Source organism: Eleginops maclovinus, chromosome 20 (assembly GCF_036324505.1).
Source record: "Eleginops maclovinus isolate JMC-PN-2008 ecotype Puerto Natales chromosome 20, JC_Emac_rtc_rv5, whole genome shotgun sequence".
Taxonomy (NCBI): Eukaryota; Metazoa; Chordata; class Actinopteri; order Perciformes; family Eleginopidae; genus Eleginops; species Eleginops maclovinus.
Genome location: NC_086368.1, coordinates 11,939,762 through 11,959,435, shown reverse-complemented (window position 1 = coordinate 11,959,435; position 19,674 = coordinate 11,939,762). Strand labels below are relative to the sequence as shown.

The following is a 19,674-nucleotide window of genomic DNA, read 5'->3' as shown; positions in this document are numbered from 1 at the left end:
AAGTGTTCACTTTATTAAAGACATGTTACTTATGACCAAAGTTAACTCATAACATTTCACATATGTTGGTTTTCAATTTTTATGAAACTGTTCCATCAAGTAAGAGAACAGAGTCTGTCTTTTAAGTCCTCTCAATTTGTTTTTGCTGTCAAATGTCAACTTTATATTTAACACATACGTACCTGCTAGACATCAGCATGTTGACATCATTGTTAACATGTTAGCATGCTGACATTAGTATAAGGGCCAACTCTCCCCATACGTAGAACATGCGCAGTGCGTAGGGCCTCATGTTATGCACTAATGTGGCGCCATCATTCGCAACACAGTTTCCGGTGTGTACGAACCGGGGGGGGAGGTTAGGGTTACGGTTAGGGTTTCGGGGGGTGTAGGGCCCCAATATGGCCAGGGGCGGCACTGATTAGTCTATAGCTCAAAGCACCACAGTACCTCAGTGTAATAAAGAGCAGCTATAAATTTGACCCTTCTTTATTATTTACAGGAAAAAAAACCGATTCAATGTTTGAAAGGATTTTGTATTATGAATGATTTCATTATGATAAATATTAAAGTGTTTATGAATAATGTGCACGTCTCCCTAAAACCCTTCCAATTTCACATGTTGTCAGTTGAGGTCATTTATTTCTCAAATTGACATACAATCACATGTAAACTGTCTTTAGAATTGTTTTTTGTTTTGAATGATAAATATACTTCATATGAAAAACATGATGTTTGCTTTTGAGTTATTATGACGTTGCATATTGACATGAGTTACATTCTATCAGCAGAGTTTTTTCTGGGATAAAAAGACATCTTGTCTTTATCACAACCAACATAATATAACATTATTTAACATGACATGATAGCACTGGTGCTCTGTTCTTTGTAACACATACAGTATTGCTTAACATTTTCTCAAAAAATAACTGAGACAAGGAAAGGTAAGCAAATATCTCAATGTGTGATAAAAGCACTTGCTAATGATATACGCGGATGTAAAACAAACAAGCGAAGGCAGAACATTTGCACAAAGAAAAAACAGTCACACCTGGGATAGAGGGAAGAGTGATTTCTTTGGTGTTTATCGTTGGTTGGAGGTAATCATAGCACATTTACAAGTGTAAGGAGAATTAACAGCTCACATAAGTGCAAGAAAACGGTAGAAAATGTTTTTGTATTTGTCTTGAACAACTCTCTGGAAATGTTGCACTGATATAAACTGACATTTTTCTCTCCAAAGCCAATTTCTCCTGGGAAAACAAAACACATTACTGACTATTACTGAGTTATTTAAACTTCAGAATCCTTTTTTAGGGCTAAGAGTCCCCACGTCTAGAAGTCTCAATGAAAAAATACTTATCAATTTCTGAAAAGTAAAATCACTTAAGCTCAGAAGCAGTCATAAAAGCAGTACTGCTGACATCATCCAAGTACCGGCTGGGTCGTAACCCTTAATGGAAGATATTGTTTTATATTTTCTCTCAATTCCTAGTGCTAGCTGGAGCTCTTACCAAGGCAATAAAAAGTGTTTGTTCTTGCTAATTGCTCTTAGTGGATAACTAATTTTCAAGATGGCAAAGAAGACGATATGATTTGCATCCCACGTTGGAAAGTACTTGTTCTTTTTACAAATCTTTACATTTTGTTTGACTTTGATATTTCTGTTAGTGTGTCATCTCCACTTTATTTACATGTCACACCAGTCTGAGTCCCCCACAACTAATTCCACCCGGTGTCTCATCCTTTCACCCTTCCACTTCTTTTTTTTTCCATTTATCGAATCTCTTACACCCCCTCTTTATTTGATCGAACATCTTACCTTCTCTGCGGCATCACTTGCTCTCTGTCTAGCCAATACCTTGTGTAAGGCAGTGCTGCAACACAAAAACACGACATGCATTCCTTTCCCATGAAGCCATGAGTCGACCGGTGCCAGATACCCCTCTGTACTGTATCTACTGCTGTAACAGTGACTGAGAGACCTAGTGAACAAGTGACAGTGAGAGACGGGCAGAGAGGAGTCAGACAGACAGCGACACAGAGGTACAGGATGAGGAGAAATCGGCGTCTTTGTGACAGTTAACCTCATGAGCTTGGATTCAGGACAGGCTGAGTTGGCAGCTGATGACAGATCACCACAGCAAGCCTACAGTGTGACCCATCTGTGCCTGGTATTAAAGCGTCTCACACCCCAGGGCCAGAGCCTCCATGCTGTGTAATAGCTACATGGACATAGGCACAGTCCTGAGGGGGCCAACAAGTTACCCACTGGGTTGACAATGGCAGCTTTGGTAACAGAAACACACCGAAAAAGAAAAAAAAAAACCTCTCGCATATGCAGCAAAAGCACGGAACAACAAGAAATACACACATTGGGTGGTATGCGTAACTTACATGTTGCTCTGCCTTGCAAAGAACACAATAATGACACTTCCCTACACGTATGAGTGAGCACATAACACCACTCCGCCCCGTTCTTAAGAAAAGTGTGATACACATTTGGCTGTGAGCGGTGTTATTTTCCCTCCCTGCACCTATTTGAAGCTCTGGTTGGACATTGTTCTGTGTTTACATCCTGTTGTGTCGACCGCTGCGTGAGTATGTTTTGCGTTTGTCCAGCTGTGTGTAAATGTGAATGTGTGTATGTGTGTGTTTGTGCATGTAAGGGTCAAAGCTGGAGCACAGTAGCAATATATATATTGTGTCAGCTACTATGAGAATCTATCTATTCTCAGTGTGTATTCAACTGCCTGCTGGATGGAAGACAGGCATCAAAATATAATAAGGTGAAAAAAGTATATTTCTGAAATAGCTCAAGGCAGTGGATTTAGTGGTTTGGAGCATGTGAAACTGATTTTGACGATAAATTATAGCAAAGCGTGAACTTCATGGCCTAAATAAGAGCTGTATTACACATCATAAAAAGTGGGTTGGAAGTGATGTAAGTAATTTTAATGTTTAACATGGATGGTCAAACTCAAATTTCGGCATTTTGGTAAATATAAGTTCGTTTTTTAACCCCTTAGTGCGTTGATTTAAAATGATCACAAACAGGAAGTCTTTTGATACTTCGATATATTATTTTTTTATGAATATATAAATATATGTAGTTATGTACGTATACTACAAACATATTTGGCCTTTCTATGTCTGGCCAAATCTGCAGGATTAACCTCCTAACATTCAGCCTGTAGTTTTTTTTTAACGTTCATCCTTGACAATCCAGTCCATGACATTATAAAGAAACAAAAGGGAAATGTTAGATTTTCTCTTCTGGATTATAGTCAGACTCCAATCGTACAAAGTTAATGAGGCTGTTATGAGCTTGAACCCTGGTTTTCTATTAAAAATGTTTCTCTTTCAGTAGCTTCAGAGTAACAATTCCCCCCCCTTACACCAACGTAACATGATGCATTATTTATCAGGTATTTCCAACACTGAAGCTATATATACTGTTTACGTTGAGGGACACATTCAAACCTAGTATTACATCAGACGAATATGTTTTAGAAATATTCACATTTTCATGAAATGTAACCTAAGAGATTGTGTTTTTTATCTTAAAAGAAATGTTATATATAGACATTGCATTTAACTTAAATTACTTTTCACAATTACTGTAGTACATTTTCGAGCTACTTCTAAGTATGTATTCACAACTAAATAAATACACAACTCTTCAGAGGGAAACATTGTACAGTTTAACCAACTAAATTTAATATGCCACACTTAGCTTCTTTGGAAAAAAATATTTTCATACAAAATATATTTAATCTAATAAAATATAATTCCCTGTTTTAATTGAACCACTAAGTACCATATAAAACATTCAAAGGTAGTTGACCTTAATCAACTAAAGTTAGTGCAAATATTCTAGAATCAAATAGTATGGCATTCAAAACAGGGGCCATGTTTCTACCTTAAGTACTTTCCATAATTTAAATACATTTTTCAAATACTTTTACTTTAGTGACCATGAAATGCAAGACATTTTTTTATAATGGAGTATTTTTTTACAGTTTGGCATTGCTACTTTCAATGCACTTAATGATCGGAATACATCCTCCACTACTGTTGTATATTTCTTAATTACAGGGAGTGGACAAATCCATTCATCCAATTTATGTTGGTTGGTTGCTTGTGATCTTGATGACAATATCAGAGAGTACAGTTTACAAATGTATTGCCATCATTTTGTCTACGAATCAGACTGTTAAATGAACTTAAGATGGATTGTTGATGTCTTTACTACAACACAGAGAGTGTTTGTCCATCTGAGGAGAGTCTGGGGAAACTTGACCCCAGTTTGGGGTGGGGGGTGGGGGGTGTGGACTCATTGTCCACTACACCTCCTCTCCTGCTGTTCCTGCTCTGGTCGGTAGAGGTCGCAGCCGAGCAGCCCCTCTGTGGCCGGGGACGCATGGATGTGTCTGAGCGCTCCCTCATGACAAAGCTACAGCGCGTCTGGAAACCGGGAACGGAGCACGGGGCGTTTTGTGGAGAAACCTTCGACAACACCCATTCTGCACCTTTACCTGCAGCTCGGCTCGGCTCAGCTCGTTGCCAAAGAAACTTCAGTGACCGTTTGCCTTTTTATTTTCTCACTAAGGCGTGCAGCTGCCCTCTTGTTTTCCCCTCTCTTCAAGTGAACTTTATAGGGATGTTATATCCGAGCATCACCATGCTGAAAGACCAGATAGTACTGAAGTAAGTGTAGGACGTGTGTGAACGACCTTTACTTCTTCTACTACTTTTTGTTCGATTTAAAAGAAAAAGAGAGTGAGAGAGACTGTGCAGGAGAGAGAGAGAGAGTCAAAGACGAAGAGAGAGAGAGAAAGAGAGAGAGAAGTCGCGCAGGTTTTTGGAGCTACGCTTTCATGCCGTCAGTCTTGCGGACTCTGAGATGGACGTCAGATTTTATCCAGCTCCCCCTTCAAGCGTGGGTTCATGTACTGACTCCGGTTTGGACTATTACCACTCCAACAAGGTAACAATGATTTCTACTTTACGGGCTTATAGTCGGTCAGATGTGCAGCAATCGGTGTGGTGATGCACGCACGCATAAGTACATAGCCTACACATGGTGGGGCATATATATGAGCAGGAACGTAATGTATGTGTAGAAGGACCATTACTGGGGAGTGCTGCACTTTTATTTCCCTCGGGATAAATTCGAATGTAATGAGTCTATGAGCTGCATTGTCTCTGAACTTTGTTATATTTGTTTATGTGCAGATTGTTTTAAACTCTGCAGAAAGGCACACAGGACACCTGTTCTGAGTTAGTGCACCCTTTTATTAGCATAGGTGTAATGTGTTAATCTGGATAAACTAAGGGTACGCTGTACTGTAGCTGTCCTGTGAGCTGAGTTGGAGTGCACCCCTCTCTCCAGCGCACTGGAGCAATTGAATACACACAAATTGATTGTGGCTTTTTTTTTCCTTCCTGAAATGCATGGAAAACATCTAAATCGAACCCATGTTATTCCCTAACTGCGGAAAAGCGCTATTTGATCTGCGCGACACAGGTACCCATATGGGTCAATGCACAATTAGTCTAATACAAACCTGTAAAGATTGCGTCTATGTGAACTTGACAGCATGTTAGGGATCGGGATGTTTGTTATGCTAAGATGTATATTGTCCAGTTACTAACTGCATAATAATTTGCATGTGTTTCATTGCTCCAGGCAAGTGTTTTTCATGAAGAATATACATCACCTACAGGCTTGGTTAACACCTTTTTGCGCACACATCCAATCTCATCATTGTACACATAATAACTTTTTAGGAATAATGAATTCGTCTCCAACCAAAATAGAAACACTGTTTTTTTGTTTGCAGTTCTAAAGGAAGACATACTGCAATTTGTTTATCAGCTATTGTCAACATAGGTGAGAAGTTAGGAATTGCATATGCGTTTTTACGCACGGAATCGTATCCAATATTACCGGAACGTCAGTCAGTTTTATTGATAAGTCGAAGTAGGAATAGTTGTAGTAGAATTATCATTAGTGACAAGCTTCATCTTGAGTAAAATTATCACCAAATCAGTTTACATCAGTATATTTTTGTAAAAGCTAGACATTGTCAAGATTACAGGTTTTTGCAGATCTCTCTGTTGAATGTCATCCGGCCTACTGTAAAGAGATCACTTTTTTTCTTCTCACTCGCTTACTGTGCAATGGCGCTGACTCCTTGCTTTCACTGATAAAGGTTTTGCATATAGGCAAATGTATAAAATATTCCAAGATTACAAGTCACATGACACAAGGCTGTATTTTTCATGTGGTCAAGGTAAAACTTGCGTAAACATTTGGCAGAGCTAGAAGAAGGCATTATACCCGCAGCCATACAAATAGGTATGCTTGCCTTAGCACCTGGAAGGAGGCCAGCAGGCAGTTAACATTTGCTGATGACAAAGTGAAACATTATAGCACAGTACAATATTTGAATTGTTAATCTCCCCTGTCCATACACACAGTCACCTGTATGTATAAACGAACAGCACACAGGGACACACACTCTCACTCCCACACCCACTTTGCAGAGAGAGGTTTGAATTACAATACATTAGACTACAGTCATTCCTTAACCCCTAACTTGCTGTATCAACAACTTAAACCCTAACATGAACTGATCCTAAATCTGAATTAAATATTAAATCATACCTCAAATTAGCCCGTTAATGAAGTGATTACAGGCAAAATGTTCTCACATTCAGGGGTTTTTGTAATCTCTTTTTCTTTGTGATAATGTTACAAGCAAATCAAGCACGCATGGTAGCTGCTGCGGATGTGTATTTAAGATCACAATGAGACCTGGCTTTCTGACCAAGGCCATGTCTCAGGTCTTGTAGCATTAACACAATGAACTGTAGCAGATAACATGATTCTGAGGTTTTTGGCCCGCTATCAAGCAGATTTGGGTTTCAAGGACTGAATCGTATAACATTGTCATCACTAAAGTAACATCTGTGACTAAAATGTAAAGTGACACATTATCTGAGCCTGATCTTTGCCGCCTACCACACATAACTGTTGAATAATGATACAGGAGCTTCATATGGCGTTTGGGCAATAGTTCATCCTCTATGGCAATTTAATTTCCGAGGGAGATGGAGTTGACCCCCTGGAGTAGCACTGTGTGAGCAGGTGTTAATAGGGAAGCTTGCAAAGATGATAAAGATGATGAAAATGTTATTTTTAAAGCATTTCACATTCTATATGTAGTTTGTTATAGCTATTGTATGCGTGGTTCAAATTTTTTTTTTTCATATAATATTTCACAGGAAATTGAAAAGACAATTTAAATTAACACATTTTCCTTTGTTAGGACATGGACAGCTTAAGTTGAGGCCTCCTGTAAGCTGTTCATTTGCCTCATTTACACTTGAAACAGTCACAATTAATAGCTTAAGTTAAACTCACTTGTGTGGTTTTGCATCATTACTGTACAGTAATAAATAAACTGAACAGGAAGTGTGTATAATACTAAGTGGGACAGTTCATTTATAAAAGCCCAGCACTTCCTTTTCTAGCAGTTCAAACTAAAACACATCTATTTCTGCCAGTGACTATTCGGCTTTGTGAGAATGGCTTTGTGTGTGTGCTCACGCTCTATTTAAACTGTTCTCTACCTGAAGGGGTTAATAATTGAAGAATGTAAGGAATGTGTAAGTTGAAACTAGTTTGAACTGATCTACCACATTCAGTCTGATGATTGATTGATGGCTGCCCAGAATATAGATCACACTGACAGGATAAGTCAATACAACAAATCCATGAATGCACTTGACTTTCGGATTTAGACAATGGTTTTCCTGTAATTATAGCTTAAACATCAGCTAAATACAGTAATCATAAATGTAGGAATCAAAGGGAAGCTTATGTCCTTTACGCTTTGATTTCCTCTTTCAAACCTAAATTTGATTAAATTACAAGATGATGATGATGAGACTGAATTAGATAAAAATGCCATTATACTTCTCTGCATGTCATTGTAAATTCTTTAAAGAACCTGTGTGTCCACATTTCAGAACAACGCAAAGAACAACACACAAAATAAGCGTTGATTTTTTATTTTTGCCATGAACCCCGAGGCTCTGTTGCTCTTCTCAACTCCATCCAACTTGCATTGTCCTGCACTTGCACAATCACCGTGAGTCATCTTTACTTTTTGCCCAAGATTTCTCCTAATCTTTTTGAAGCTCTCTGTATCTTTCCTCAGTGAGTGGGAGGCTTGTTTGTTCAGCGTACACTCAGCTGTGTACACCAGCGCTGAAGGCCACTTCTTCGCAAATGCCTGTTTTAGCGAGAGACTATTTGTCAAATGCATTATGACTTGTGCATACCCCCAGGCAGAATCACTCCAGTGAAATGAAGTTGGATAGATTACTGTAGCTATTCCACTTTCTCTTCATCCCTCTTCCCTCTAACAACATGGTGCCCAAGAGAGAGGCTCTCAAGTAATTATACCGTAGTTATTCTGTATGTTTATAATCCAATGGTTTGCAGATGTTATTCTTTACATAGTTGAAGTCTGTTCCAAGTTACTGTACGTTATTTATATATGCTGGGGCCATTTTCACCGCAGTGCAGAGCAAACTCCTTATTGATACACAGTTTGTGCACTTCTAAAAGAGGTGATTTTTCAATCAAAGCATTACTGTGTTTGACTGTATGCGTGCATGTGTATGTGCAGTTAACGCATTCCTAATTGCTTTTATACCTTGAAGCTGAATATATAAAACATGTTTAACAAGATAACCCACGTTTATACCTTGATGCAGGTTTCCCACATATTATACTCCATACTGCCTCATATTACATCCTCACATAATTGCAAGTAACAAGCAGCTGCCATGCGTCCACCCAAAGAGCAATGAGGCCAGCTTTTGCAGAGCACGTACCAAACCTTTTCAAATGGTCCGTTCCATTTCCACCACTACCCTAATCACAGTATTAGTCATGGGATACTTCAAAGTATGGACAGTCAAAAATACTTTCCATGAAGAATTCTCAGAATGTGTAATTTTTTTTCCTCTCATCAAAACATGACTGTAATAGAAACAGAAAAAAAGAAAGCGTTATTCCAGCAGTACTTCACTCTGTACACAGAGAAAAGTTAATTACATGGAGGCAAGCATTCTTGGGTCGACAGCGTGGACTTGGGGTTTTTCATTGTGCCCATTCATAACATTTTGCTGACTGGCCAGTCCGAGTTGCAGTATCCCAACTGTTCTCACTGGGAAAATGTTAACCCATGCATGGCACTAATGCACACCAGAGGCACACTCTAAAGCTGCTGGTATTGGGAATACTCAAAGTGGCCAGTTTATTGTGCCGAAGTCGTTCCAGGTAGTTAACTAAGACCGATAATAGATAACCGAAAATGCAGGCATGGAATGAACACAATATTTAGTATGTTACAAAACCCCTCAAACAGTCTACTTTTTTTTTCTGGCACTATTCATAATCAAGTCTTTCTGTCTCCCCATCTCTCCCCCTCTTTGTGTCTAACTTCTTCTCTCATTTACCTTCCCAGCAGCAATGTCAAAAGGTTATGGAGGGAAGCCGGATCGCCTGGGGCTGATTGTGTCTTTGAGTTAATGATAAGTAGCTACGGTGTTATTCTCCGGAGCAGCAGAGCTGGGATTGTGTTCTGTGCACAGACTATTACAGTAGTAAAAAACTGAACTATTTATCATTTTGCCATTTTAATCAATTGTTGAAAATACAGGAATGGAAGTACATTTTTGAAAAGAATCAAATTGCTAAATTGTGAATAGGTGAAATGCATACAGAACTTCACCTCTCTTGAAATATCTTTATTTGCCTATTTCAGTTACAACACAGGAAAAATGCCCACCTTGGCATCAATGATGCTGTAGTTTCTATTCTGCAGCTACACCTATGTAAGATGTCACGGGTATTCGAGGACAGTAATTGACTGTTTAGAGTACATGCAAGAGGATACTGTACTGTCCATAAGAGGGATTTACTACAGTGGACTCGGGTTTAACCTACAAGATAGTGAAGGTAGCAAAGACTGCAGCGCTCCCGTTGCTCTGCTCTGTACTTTAAAATCTACACCAGACATGACTCAGAGCTACTAGGGGTGTTAAGAGGGTCATAATTCATGTATGGCTGAAAATAGATAGTATAGTTTATCCTGCCCGCTTAGCTACTTAATCACCTAGGTCCATAGAAACAGGCTATTTATGCTAATGATTGATTGCATTAACTGCAAAGAATTCAGTCATGACATTGCATTTTTAAAACTCATCCAAATACGCTTTTGTGATATAGTAACGCTATTCAAATCCTTTTTATGCAGCTATCATATCCCAATCTTTCAACCATAAAGTCAATTTATTGTAAGAAATCACAAAACTGCTTTTAGGGTGAGACTGAGAGCATTAGTGTTCAGGATTGGTGGCATGCATGGCAATCTGTAACGTAATGTGAAACACAGCCATTGCAAGTTGTCAGAATAATTCCAATTTTGACATTGAGCGTGAATCGAAGCAGCCCGCCTGGCCCAACTTGTGCACCTCATTATATGACATTAACCCTAATTATCGTCACTGCCCCTTGAAACCCAAATACTACAGTCAGGCTTGACTCCTGGCTCTTCAGCTGGATTTGTGTTGGGTGTTGGGTGTGTGTTTCATCCCCTCGACTTGTGTAAAGTAGTCCAATGTGCCAAGGCGCTTTAAACTGTCTTCACCTCAGGAGGCCAATGGTTCCTCAGTAGTAATAGCCTTGCCTGTCGGTCTGCCTCTGTCTGTCCTCTCCCCCACCTCTCCCCCCACCACTCAGTTTCCTTGTGCTGTTTTATATTCAGCTCTTGATTGGTTGGGGGATGGTGTGGTGGAATAGCATTTGAGAGGTTAGCTGGTTTGTGCAGGGAGGGGGAAGTAGATTTGGGGTGTGCGTAAAGAGAGAGAGAGAAAGCTGTAGATGGAGTGAAAATGGAGAGAGATTTTTAGGGGTACTTTATTTTTCAGCTCGCCCTTGAGTCTGTAATGTCATTCAACGATGTGGAAACCAAAACGAGCCTTACCACCAGATGTGTTCCAGTCCAGATAACGACTTGAAAGACAGACGTTTATTGTTTTAGTGCATTTGGTGTGGTTCAAACCCAAACTGCATGAAATGCTGATTGATGGATTTCACTAATGTGTGTGTGTGTGTGTGTGTGTGTGTGTGTGTGTGTGTGTGTGTGTGTGTGTGTGTGTGTGTGTGTGTGTGTGTGTGTGTGTGTGTGTGTGTGTGTGTGTGTGTGTGTGTGTGTGTGTGTGTGTGTGTGTGTGTGTGTGTGTGTGTGTGTGTGGAGAGAGGGATAGAGAGAAACATCTGCTTCATGTGATTTATTTAACCATTTCTCTTCTCCGCTCTCTGCTTCATCCGGGTTATTTTACAGTGCTACAGTAGCATTTCAAAGCAAATTCATTTTATTTCTATCAGCACGCAAATGGGAAATAGAATAACCCCTTTCAGTAATGTTTCCTTTTCATATCTACATAATGTGGCCTTGATATTTCCATAAAGTACACATACTAGAACAATAGTCTATAACAAGCTTCAACAGAGATAAGTGTGTATTATAACTAAGTTGTTGCATAGCAGGGCCTGCTACAATAAGCCAAAGTCAATATAAACATGGAAACTGTGGCCTTCTGTTATGTAGCTTTATATCTTTGGTTCACCAAGGGCAACAACCAAACTTATTGTTGATGCTGACATTTAGCATCATCCACATGCATGTGGTTTAGACTGCAGATCAGGAAGTGCGCACCTCAGTCTGCAATAGTTTCAGCATCCCTGCAGAGAATCGCTTGTTTTTAATTATCATACATTAACAACTCTGGCGCTCCCATTGTTTTACTGTTAAGGTATCGCAGCCAAGACAGATGCAACAAAGGCAAATCATTTTCTGTGTTTTGAAATACAGCAATTCCCCAGGCAAGAAAGCTGATCTTCATTAGGATAATTGCTTCATTTGATTCATAAACAAATAGACCACAGAGTCATTATTGTAGATGCTGGAGATTATGAGTGCATTTATTGACCTTGGCAGATTTGTGTAAAGCAGGCTTTGGTTCATAAACTATTGTATAAGAAAACCATATCCACATTTCACATAAGCACAGACGGAGCTCATCATCTCTGACTTTCACACTCGCAAAGATCTCACAGTTCACCCAACAATTTGTTTTTCATTAAATCTCTCTGGGAATGGTGTGTTACAGCCTGTTTTTTGTGGTACTTTCATTATTTTTTTTCAGTGAAAGCTCTACATGAAATGGTATGAGACTGCCGTTTAGTCTATAACCAGGAAATGAAACGCTAAGGAGAGGAAGGAGAGAAGGAGAGCGGGGGGTAATGCAGGTTTTTTAGCATGTTGACAGATCACAGTGGGGACATTTTAGCAGGTTGTTGGCTTGAAAGATACGATCTAATTTGCAGTAAGTAAGCCTGTGAAGGCATCACATTGCCCATCAACACTGTTGTACCACTGTCTATTGACTCAATCCTTGTTATGTAGAGGTTACAGTTATTCAATTGTAGACATTTTTGATTATATTAGAAGCATAGCTGCATCATAGCATGTGGTTTATTTGTTAGCATTTCAGTCCCCAGACTCCACTCTTGATTAGTAGAAGTAGGTGTTTGAGAAAAGCCTAATCCCATAGATTCCATAGGATAAATGTATGAAAACACTGACAAGCATAGTGTCTGCGCTGTTGAAGAATGCAGCTGTCGGGTGTATTAAGAGGGGTGCACAACATGGGCAAACATGAGCAGTTGTCTTAGCTTCCTGAGGCATGCCCTGTGCAAATAAAACTAGAGATGGCTGGTTCAGGCCCACACTCACAGACCTCGGGCCCACTGAGTACACACTCTCAGAGACATATACTCTCTAAAAGATACACACACACACACACACACACACACACACACACACACACACACACACACACACACACACACACACACACACACACACACACACACACACACACACACACACACACACACACACACTCATACATGCAAATGAAAGCATGTCCACACTCGCATAGCATAAATAAATACAAGTACACACGTGTGAGCACACAGAGATGCAGCCATGTTGTCTTGATGCCACTGCTGTAGTGGTTACTGTACTTTACAGTATTAATGTCTTAGTATTAACAGTTCAACACATTAAAAAAATTGAGTGTGATCTATAAAAAGATTTCATGTTTGGACGCTTGTGTTATAATAAAAGAGGAAGAAGGTTTATTTTCTTAGTATTCTTAAGGTTACACCTGTATTTGTTTCCTTCTCCAATTGGCACGTGTCTTTTCAAGCTCATTCAACACACACCAAAAAAGAGAAGATGCGTGACTAACTTTATCGCAGTGAGATTATCAATAATAAAGTCCAATAAAATTGTGTCACTCATGATGTCAGTAGATCATGTTTGAGTAACTATAGGTGTAAACAGGCAGTTTGTTAGCTGGTGAGGCCACCAATGATTGGTCCTCTGGGGTGTGCCCCTCTGTGCCAAGTGAGTGTCTGCGACTCCCTTCCGTATCACTACAAACCCACAGTCCCCCCACGCCCCCTTTTTTCCCCCTCAGTTTAGTAAACCACCTCTGGCACTTTTGGGCTTTGTTCATAATATTTTCATTGTAGCTTTGCTTTGCTTTCCAGGAATTCCATTCCCTGTATGTTGATAAGTCAGTTTTTGTTACTCCAACATAACAGCGTCAAATAAGAGCAGTTAATCTTATAGAAGAGCTGCACCGTGAACTCAAATGTCGATGTTATTGCGTTTCTCTATTCCTCTGCCAATGAGTGCAGTATCTGTTTTGGTATTGCTGTCTTTTCAGCTTTTTTAAACATCTACAAAAATCCATACTAATGCTCCAGTAATGTGTAAAGGGGCTTGGTATCACAACTCATTTCCAAAAATAGTTACTTTTGTACATTCTGCATTGTGATTGTGGATCTACAGTAGCTGCTTTAGGTCTGTTAAAGGCCTCTCTATGATTGGTATGTGATGTGTTGGTGCAGCTGAAAGTGAATGTGTTAACTGTGCAAACAGCATTGCCGGCACTCCTGGTTTCACTTAATCTTTGACACAAAGGCACTGGCATGTGCTGGTCTCTCAGACAGATTCAGTCACAGAGAGTGATAGAGAGAGCGAGGAGTTAAGGTATGTGTATATAAATAGCGTTATGTTTTGCTTTAAAGACATCTTAAAGTGTTAACATTTATTTATTTGTTCTTCTTTATTCCAGCTAGACAGGGAGATGACCTTTTTTGGGACTTTCTGTAGGCCTTCATCCTAGTCAGTTATTAGGATTTCCTGAAGCAAACACAGCATGATGTGACCAAAGCCATGCCTGGTACTTTGGTCACCTCAGGACCTTATTCTGGGTTGTAGAACATGCAGAAGTCCACACTTACTCCCATTTTTGATGGATGATTTATTTGCCTGCCATCCTATAATTACCCACCGGGTAGATGGGAGGACCTCTCTGAGATTATAGTTTTTCTTAGCAGTAAAAAAAGCCTGAGACACTAAACGACTTGGCAGTAAGCTCTTTTAAAGGATCTTTTGATGTTTTATCAAGCACTGCAACATTAATTTAAAACGTATTCATCATATCTGCAGTGATGGAAATGGTGAAGCAAACTCTTTGAGACGTTTTTAAATGGAAAAGTTGTATTTCCATTCCATAATTACCACATTTGGGCTTGTTTGTATTAAAAAGTTACCTGTTGGCACCGACTGTGCTGTTTGCAATATCTGATATTTTCAGAAGAAATGCTTTCAGATTCATATTGAATTAGTATTTTCACATCAAAAGGCATGTTTCTGTGTTTTTTGGACATGGCTCTAGGCTAAAGAATGAATCCAAAATGGATAGCGGTGAACTCTCATCAGACTTTGACAGGTTTCTGCTGACTCCAGTCATGGGTAATTACCCGTTTTTTGGCAGGAGAAAGGTGTTAGTTCTTTCTAGATACACACCACCTAATATTCTTTTAATTGACTTCAGAGAAACGGTATCAAGATGTGCTGATTAAGTTACAAATTGGCTAAAGCTGCTCATTCTGAGAGCCAGATCTCCTTGTTCCTTTTGGTTTGGTTTGTTGTACTTACTGCAGCTCTACATAATGACGAGAGTGGAAGATTTCAATTACTCTGAGAAAGTCAAGGGGGTTGTTGAAGTTTGAGAAATACAACACGGGCTGGTTGATATGTGGAGATTGTGCCCATTTGGAATGTAATTAAATTGGTTTGGCTGCTTGCCACTGAAAAAATACATTCCTTTTTTTTCTCATCCGAAATGAAAATGTATAGAGTGTTTTGCTGAAAAATACCTTGAGGGAACAGTAGGCTGTTGAATATTTGTAATACAGCTTGCACTGTGCAGTTGAAATGAGTTTTGAGATGAGTTATCCATTGTGGTTTCCCCTTTGACATTTCAAAGGTATGCAGCTTTTGAACCTTGGATTTACTGTAATCTATTTTTTTCTTATTATTGATGTGTGGTTGAGTTATAAACTGTAAATTGGCTTCCCTGCCATTTCACTGGCTGTGCCATATCAGAAACCACGAGGCCATGGCGCAGAAACACACTTTCTAATAATGTTTATATATAGTCACATGAAACTGTACAACACCACTGTTTACCATATAGAGTGTATGAATCTCTCAACAGCCCCTCAGTAGCACGAAGTAACCAATCCATACTGACCATGTGACACACTTCACCAACTGTTCTAATTTGATAATAATGACCGACTGTTTTTTTCACAAAGAAAATAAACATTTTGTGACAGCTGCAGATTTAAGTCTGTGGTGGTAATTCAAAGTCTGAACATATTTTGAGATACACTTTCAGAATTATAAGAAGGGATAAGATATACAGTTTAGTTCACATTAGACATCTGTTATTTGATTGATGTTTCCTGTTAAAGGGCTGAAACAAAAGCTAGCATTTAAACTAGGAAATTAATTATCCACATAATTACAAGATCAAAAGACAGTGTGAAAACCTGTGTCATCACTTCCTTGCTTTCAGCTGTGCAAAGACCAGCAGTAATTGACATTCGAGGTTGTTTTGGAGAACAAGGTGATCTTCCTCTTCCTCGAATGACCTCAGAGCAGTATGAACCACAACAAAAGAAAACAAATGTTATCTAGTTTGTATTAGAATGTTTCTGTAACTGTACAGCTTGCATCGAAGAGATCCTTCATAATTTTCTTTTGATCATTTCTTAAAACATTCCTACCAGTCACTCTGTAAACCCCCCATTGTATGAGAAATTGAGAGAGAGAAAAAAGGAAGTTGCGGATAGAGTCAGAACCATAAATGTGAGCTGTTTTTTGTTGTGTGTTTGTTGGGGAGTATTAAAAACAATCCAGTTGCTTCTTATCCACTGTTGCCTGATCTGCAAATGGATCGGGCTGCCCATTCGAGCCCTTCTTACAAAATCAGCCTGGCATGGCGTTATAATAGCTTTTCCTTGTACGTGTCCTGTCAAATCAACTTAGCCTCTTTGGGTGCTATTTTAGTGTTAGTCATATAGTCGATGAAAGCAACTACAAGTCCTGTGTGTCGCCTCTTGTCCCCAGAGAGCACAAGGAAATATACTTGTATGTCCTACGCTGTAATGCTTTTCATTACACCATGACACTTTTGGAAAGTGTACTTTGAAACCAGATCCGTGCAGCAAGGGAGAGATGTGTTGAGATGATGACTTAATTAGCGAGGTCTACCACCATCCTGCTAATGGCTGTTCGCGGGTTTGCAAGTGGTGCAGCAGCATGTGCCTGTGCGCGCTCAAGCTGCACGGTTGATTTTTAGTCCAAGGCTTAATCCAACATGCATATGACAAAGCCTGCTAAGTGAATCAAAAAGCTGTATATCAGCAGAGACAAGGCTTCCTCAGTCTTCTCAATGGAACTGCAAAGATAAAGCGAACGGGCACAGACGCATGCCAATACACCTTCAGGGTATTGATTGTATGCTATAATGCTTCCATGGGCCTCTCCTGCTTATGTTGCATGTAAAATCATATTTGAATAAGTGGTAGGATTTTTATTAAATGTTAACTTCTGTGTTTGCCCCTTGGAAGACACTTTAAAGTAAAAAGATATTGGTAAACCTGTGTGTGTGATTCCAGATGTATTAACTGTTGAGGTATAAAATAATGTAGGTTTCCACTCTAGCCTGTACTTAGAAAACAAACATCCTACAGAGAGGAAGAAGATATGGAGAGATAGAGCTTTATCTGGCAGACAAAGAGGCCTGCCGAGCAATTCTGCAAACTTACAGAGAAAAAAAGAAGAGAATATTGTATACCACATGTTAGCAGTGACGCATGCACACAAACTAAGACTGAGTCCTCTTTCCCAGGCGTGCATGTGCTGACAGGACAACAGCTCTCACTTTCATTTGTGCTCATGCACCTGCTCACAAATTCTGTTATTTTTATTACGGCAGCATGAACCTCGTCCAACATCAAACATCGGTGTTACCACAGTCTGATCACATGATCCTTTTCAACAAGTTCCCACAGCTAAAAGCCAAATAAGTTGTTTGTCAGTCCAGATAAAACCAGCGTTAAGGAGGTAGTGCCTGAAAAATAAATTGGAAATAATATATCCAACTGCGTTTGTTTTGACGGATATTACAATTGCAATTTCTTAATTATGATATTGGAGGAAATGAAAATGTTTACTTTCTTATTTTTTCATCGTAATTTAAATTATATAATACAATAATTAAGGTGGGATTTTTAGGAGGATCTGTACCAAACAATGTCTGTAGGATGATGCATCTCCGCCGCAATACAGAATCGGAAATACTTTAATAATCCCAGGGGGGGATTTAGATATTTTAATATATATTGTGCCTTGACAAATATTGCACTTCCTGTGATTAAGATATTCTAGTCCATACTTCAATTTTGATTCATAGCGGTTTTTCCCCATTTATATTATGGTTAGGTTCAGACAATGTTTACGACATTTCAGTTTTAGTTTATATCATTATTGAATGAATATCTGTGAGTACTGGTTAAACAAAACTGGAATTTGAAATGTGTTTAAGTGCACTAAATGAAAGAAGGGGTATAAAAAGATCAGTCAAGTTTCTGGAGAGGAGAGTTGCCTGGTTTTATGTTTGTGTGGGTTTTGTAGTTTCAATGAAATAGGTGTCCTTTGGAGAGTGAGGCAATGTTGGAAAATACATGCAGAAATGTAGATATGGAGAAATAATCCATAAAAGAGTGCCTGACCTTTCAGCAACACTTCCAGTTTTCCTCACATTACAAACACATTCCTGTTGTTCCCTTGACTTTAAAGAGACCACAATGTTTGTTCTGTGGGGTCAGGATGTCGGCTTCAACTCTTGTTCGCATTCTTGACAACCCTTCGCAATTAAATTCCATTTTTGCTGTAATCAGTCAGGGCTGTTTAGTGTATTTGGCAACTTCTACCACTAAGCCACACAAACAAACCCTGATGACAAAGCAGCACGAGGGGGTTAGCAGGTTTTCTGTACGACATCGAGGTGACGGCTGAGTTAATTGGAGATTAACAGTTAATAACTGAACCAGGCGAGAGAAGCGTTGAGCTCCTCCCTGTGCCAAAGTCTGTGGTGATGTTTCTTTCTTCTTGCTCACCCTTGTTTCTCACCTGCCATGCTGTTATTTCTATCTATCTGGATTCTCATCCTCCCTATCTCCCTTGCTTGGATTTCTCTTCTCCCCCATCTCCAGCCCTCTTTTTATTCTCCCTCTCTCTCGGGCTGTTCTCATCAGCCTGTATTAGTTGCAAATGCAGAACTAAGTGGCTGTGACAACATTCTCAGATGCTCCAGCTGCCACAGATTTATTGAGTTATTAAAGTAATGTACTGTGATTAAAAATGCTAATTTTCCCTAAATTGTATGCCAGCTTACATCGTTTTTTTTAGAAGCTGATTTAATTACATGGAAAATGAAACAAGGGCTGATGATTCAATCTTTGCTGCCAATTGCCTCTGCACACAATAATGAATTACCTCATGATACAGAATTATAGTTTGGGCAGCAGAAAGTGAAATGACAGTAGGATTCTTTTAGATTAAATAATCAGAGCGTTTGCACAAATGCTTACATTTAAACCATACTCAAATTAGGTTAGCTTGTTTTTTTCAATATACCATCTCGGCAATATACCTCAGGCTATAATCTGAAATTGATTGTAAAAAAACTGATCCTTTAAATTCCTTATATGGCTGTTGAGGTAGGCCACTCAATACATACATACATACAAACATACACACATACACACATACACGAATACATACATACATACATACATACATACATACATACATACATATATACATACATACATACATACATACATACATACATACATACATACATACATACATACATACATACATACATACATACATACATACATACATACATACATACATACATACATACATACTGTACATACATACATACATACAGTACATACATACAGTACATACATACAGTACATACATACATACATACGTACATACATACATACATACATACATACATACATACATACATACATACATACATACATACATACATACATACATACATACATACATA

At 39.0% G+C, this 19,674-nt stretch overlaps 1 protein-coding gene across 4 annotated transcripts in view; it reads left to right on the top strand.

Moving 5' to 3' along the window:
• Positions 1-2,488: 2,488 nt before the first annotated feature.
• Positions 2,489-19,674, top strand: part of tox2 (TOX high mobility group box family member 2) — an 87,488-nt gene continuing 70,302 nt past the window's right edge. For 3 of the 4 annotated variants that reach the window (XM_063911678.1, XM_063911675.1, XM_063911674.1), the window contains exon 1: positions 4,432-4,990. In XM_063911678.1, the coding sequence (XP_063767748.1) occupies positions 4,907-4,990 (84 nt within the window). In that variant the 5' untranslated portion in view covers positions 4,432-4,906. Of the gene's footprint in view, positions 2,598-4,431; positions 4,991-19,674 lie in introns of those variants that run through there. The other variant, XM_063911677.1, reaches the window with a different exon arrangement.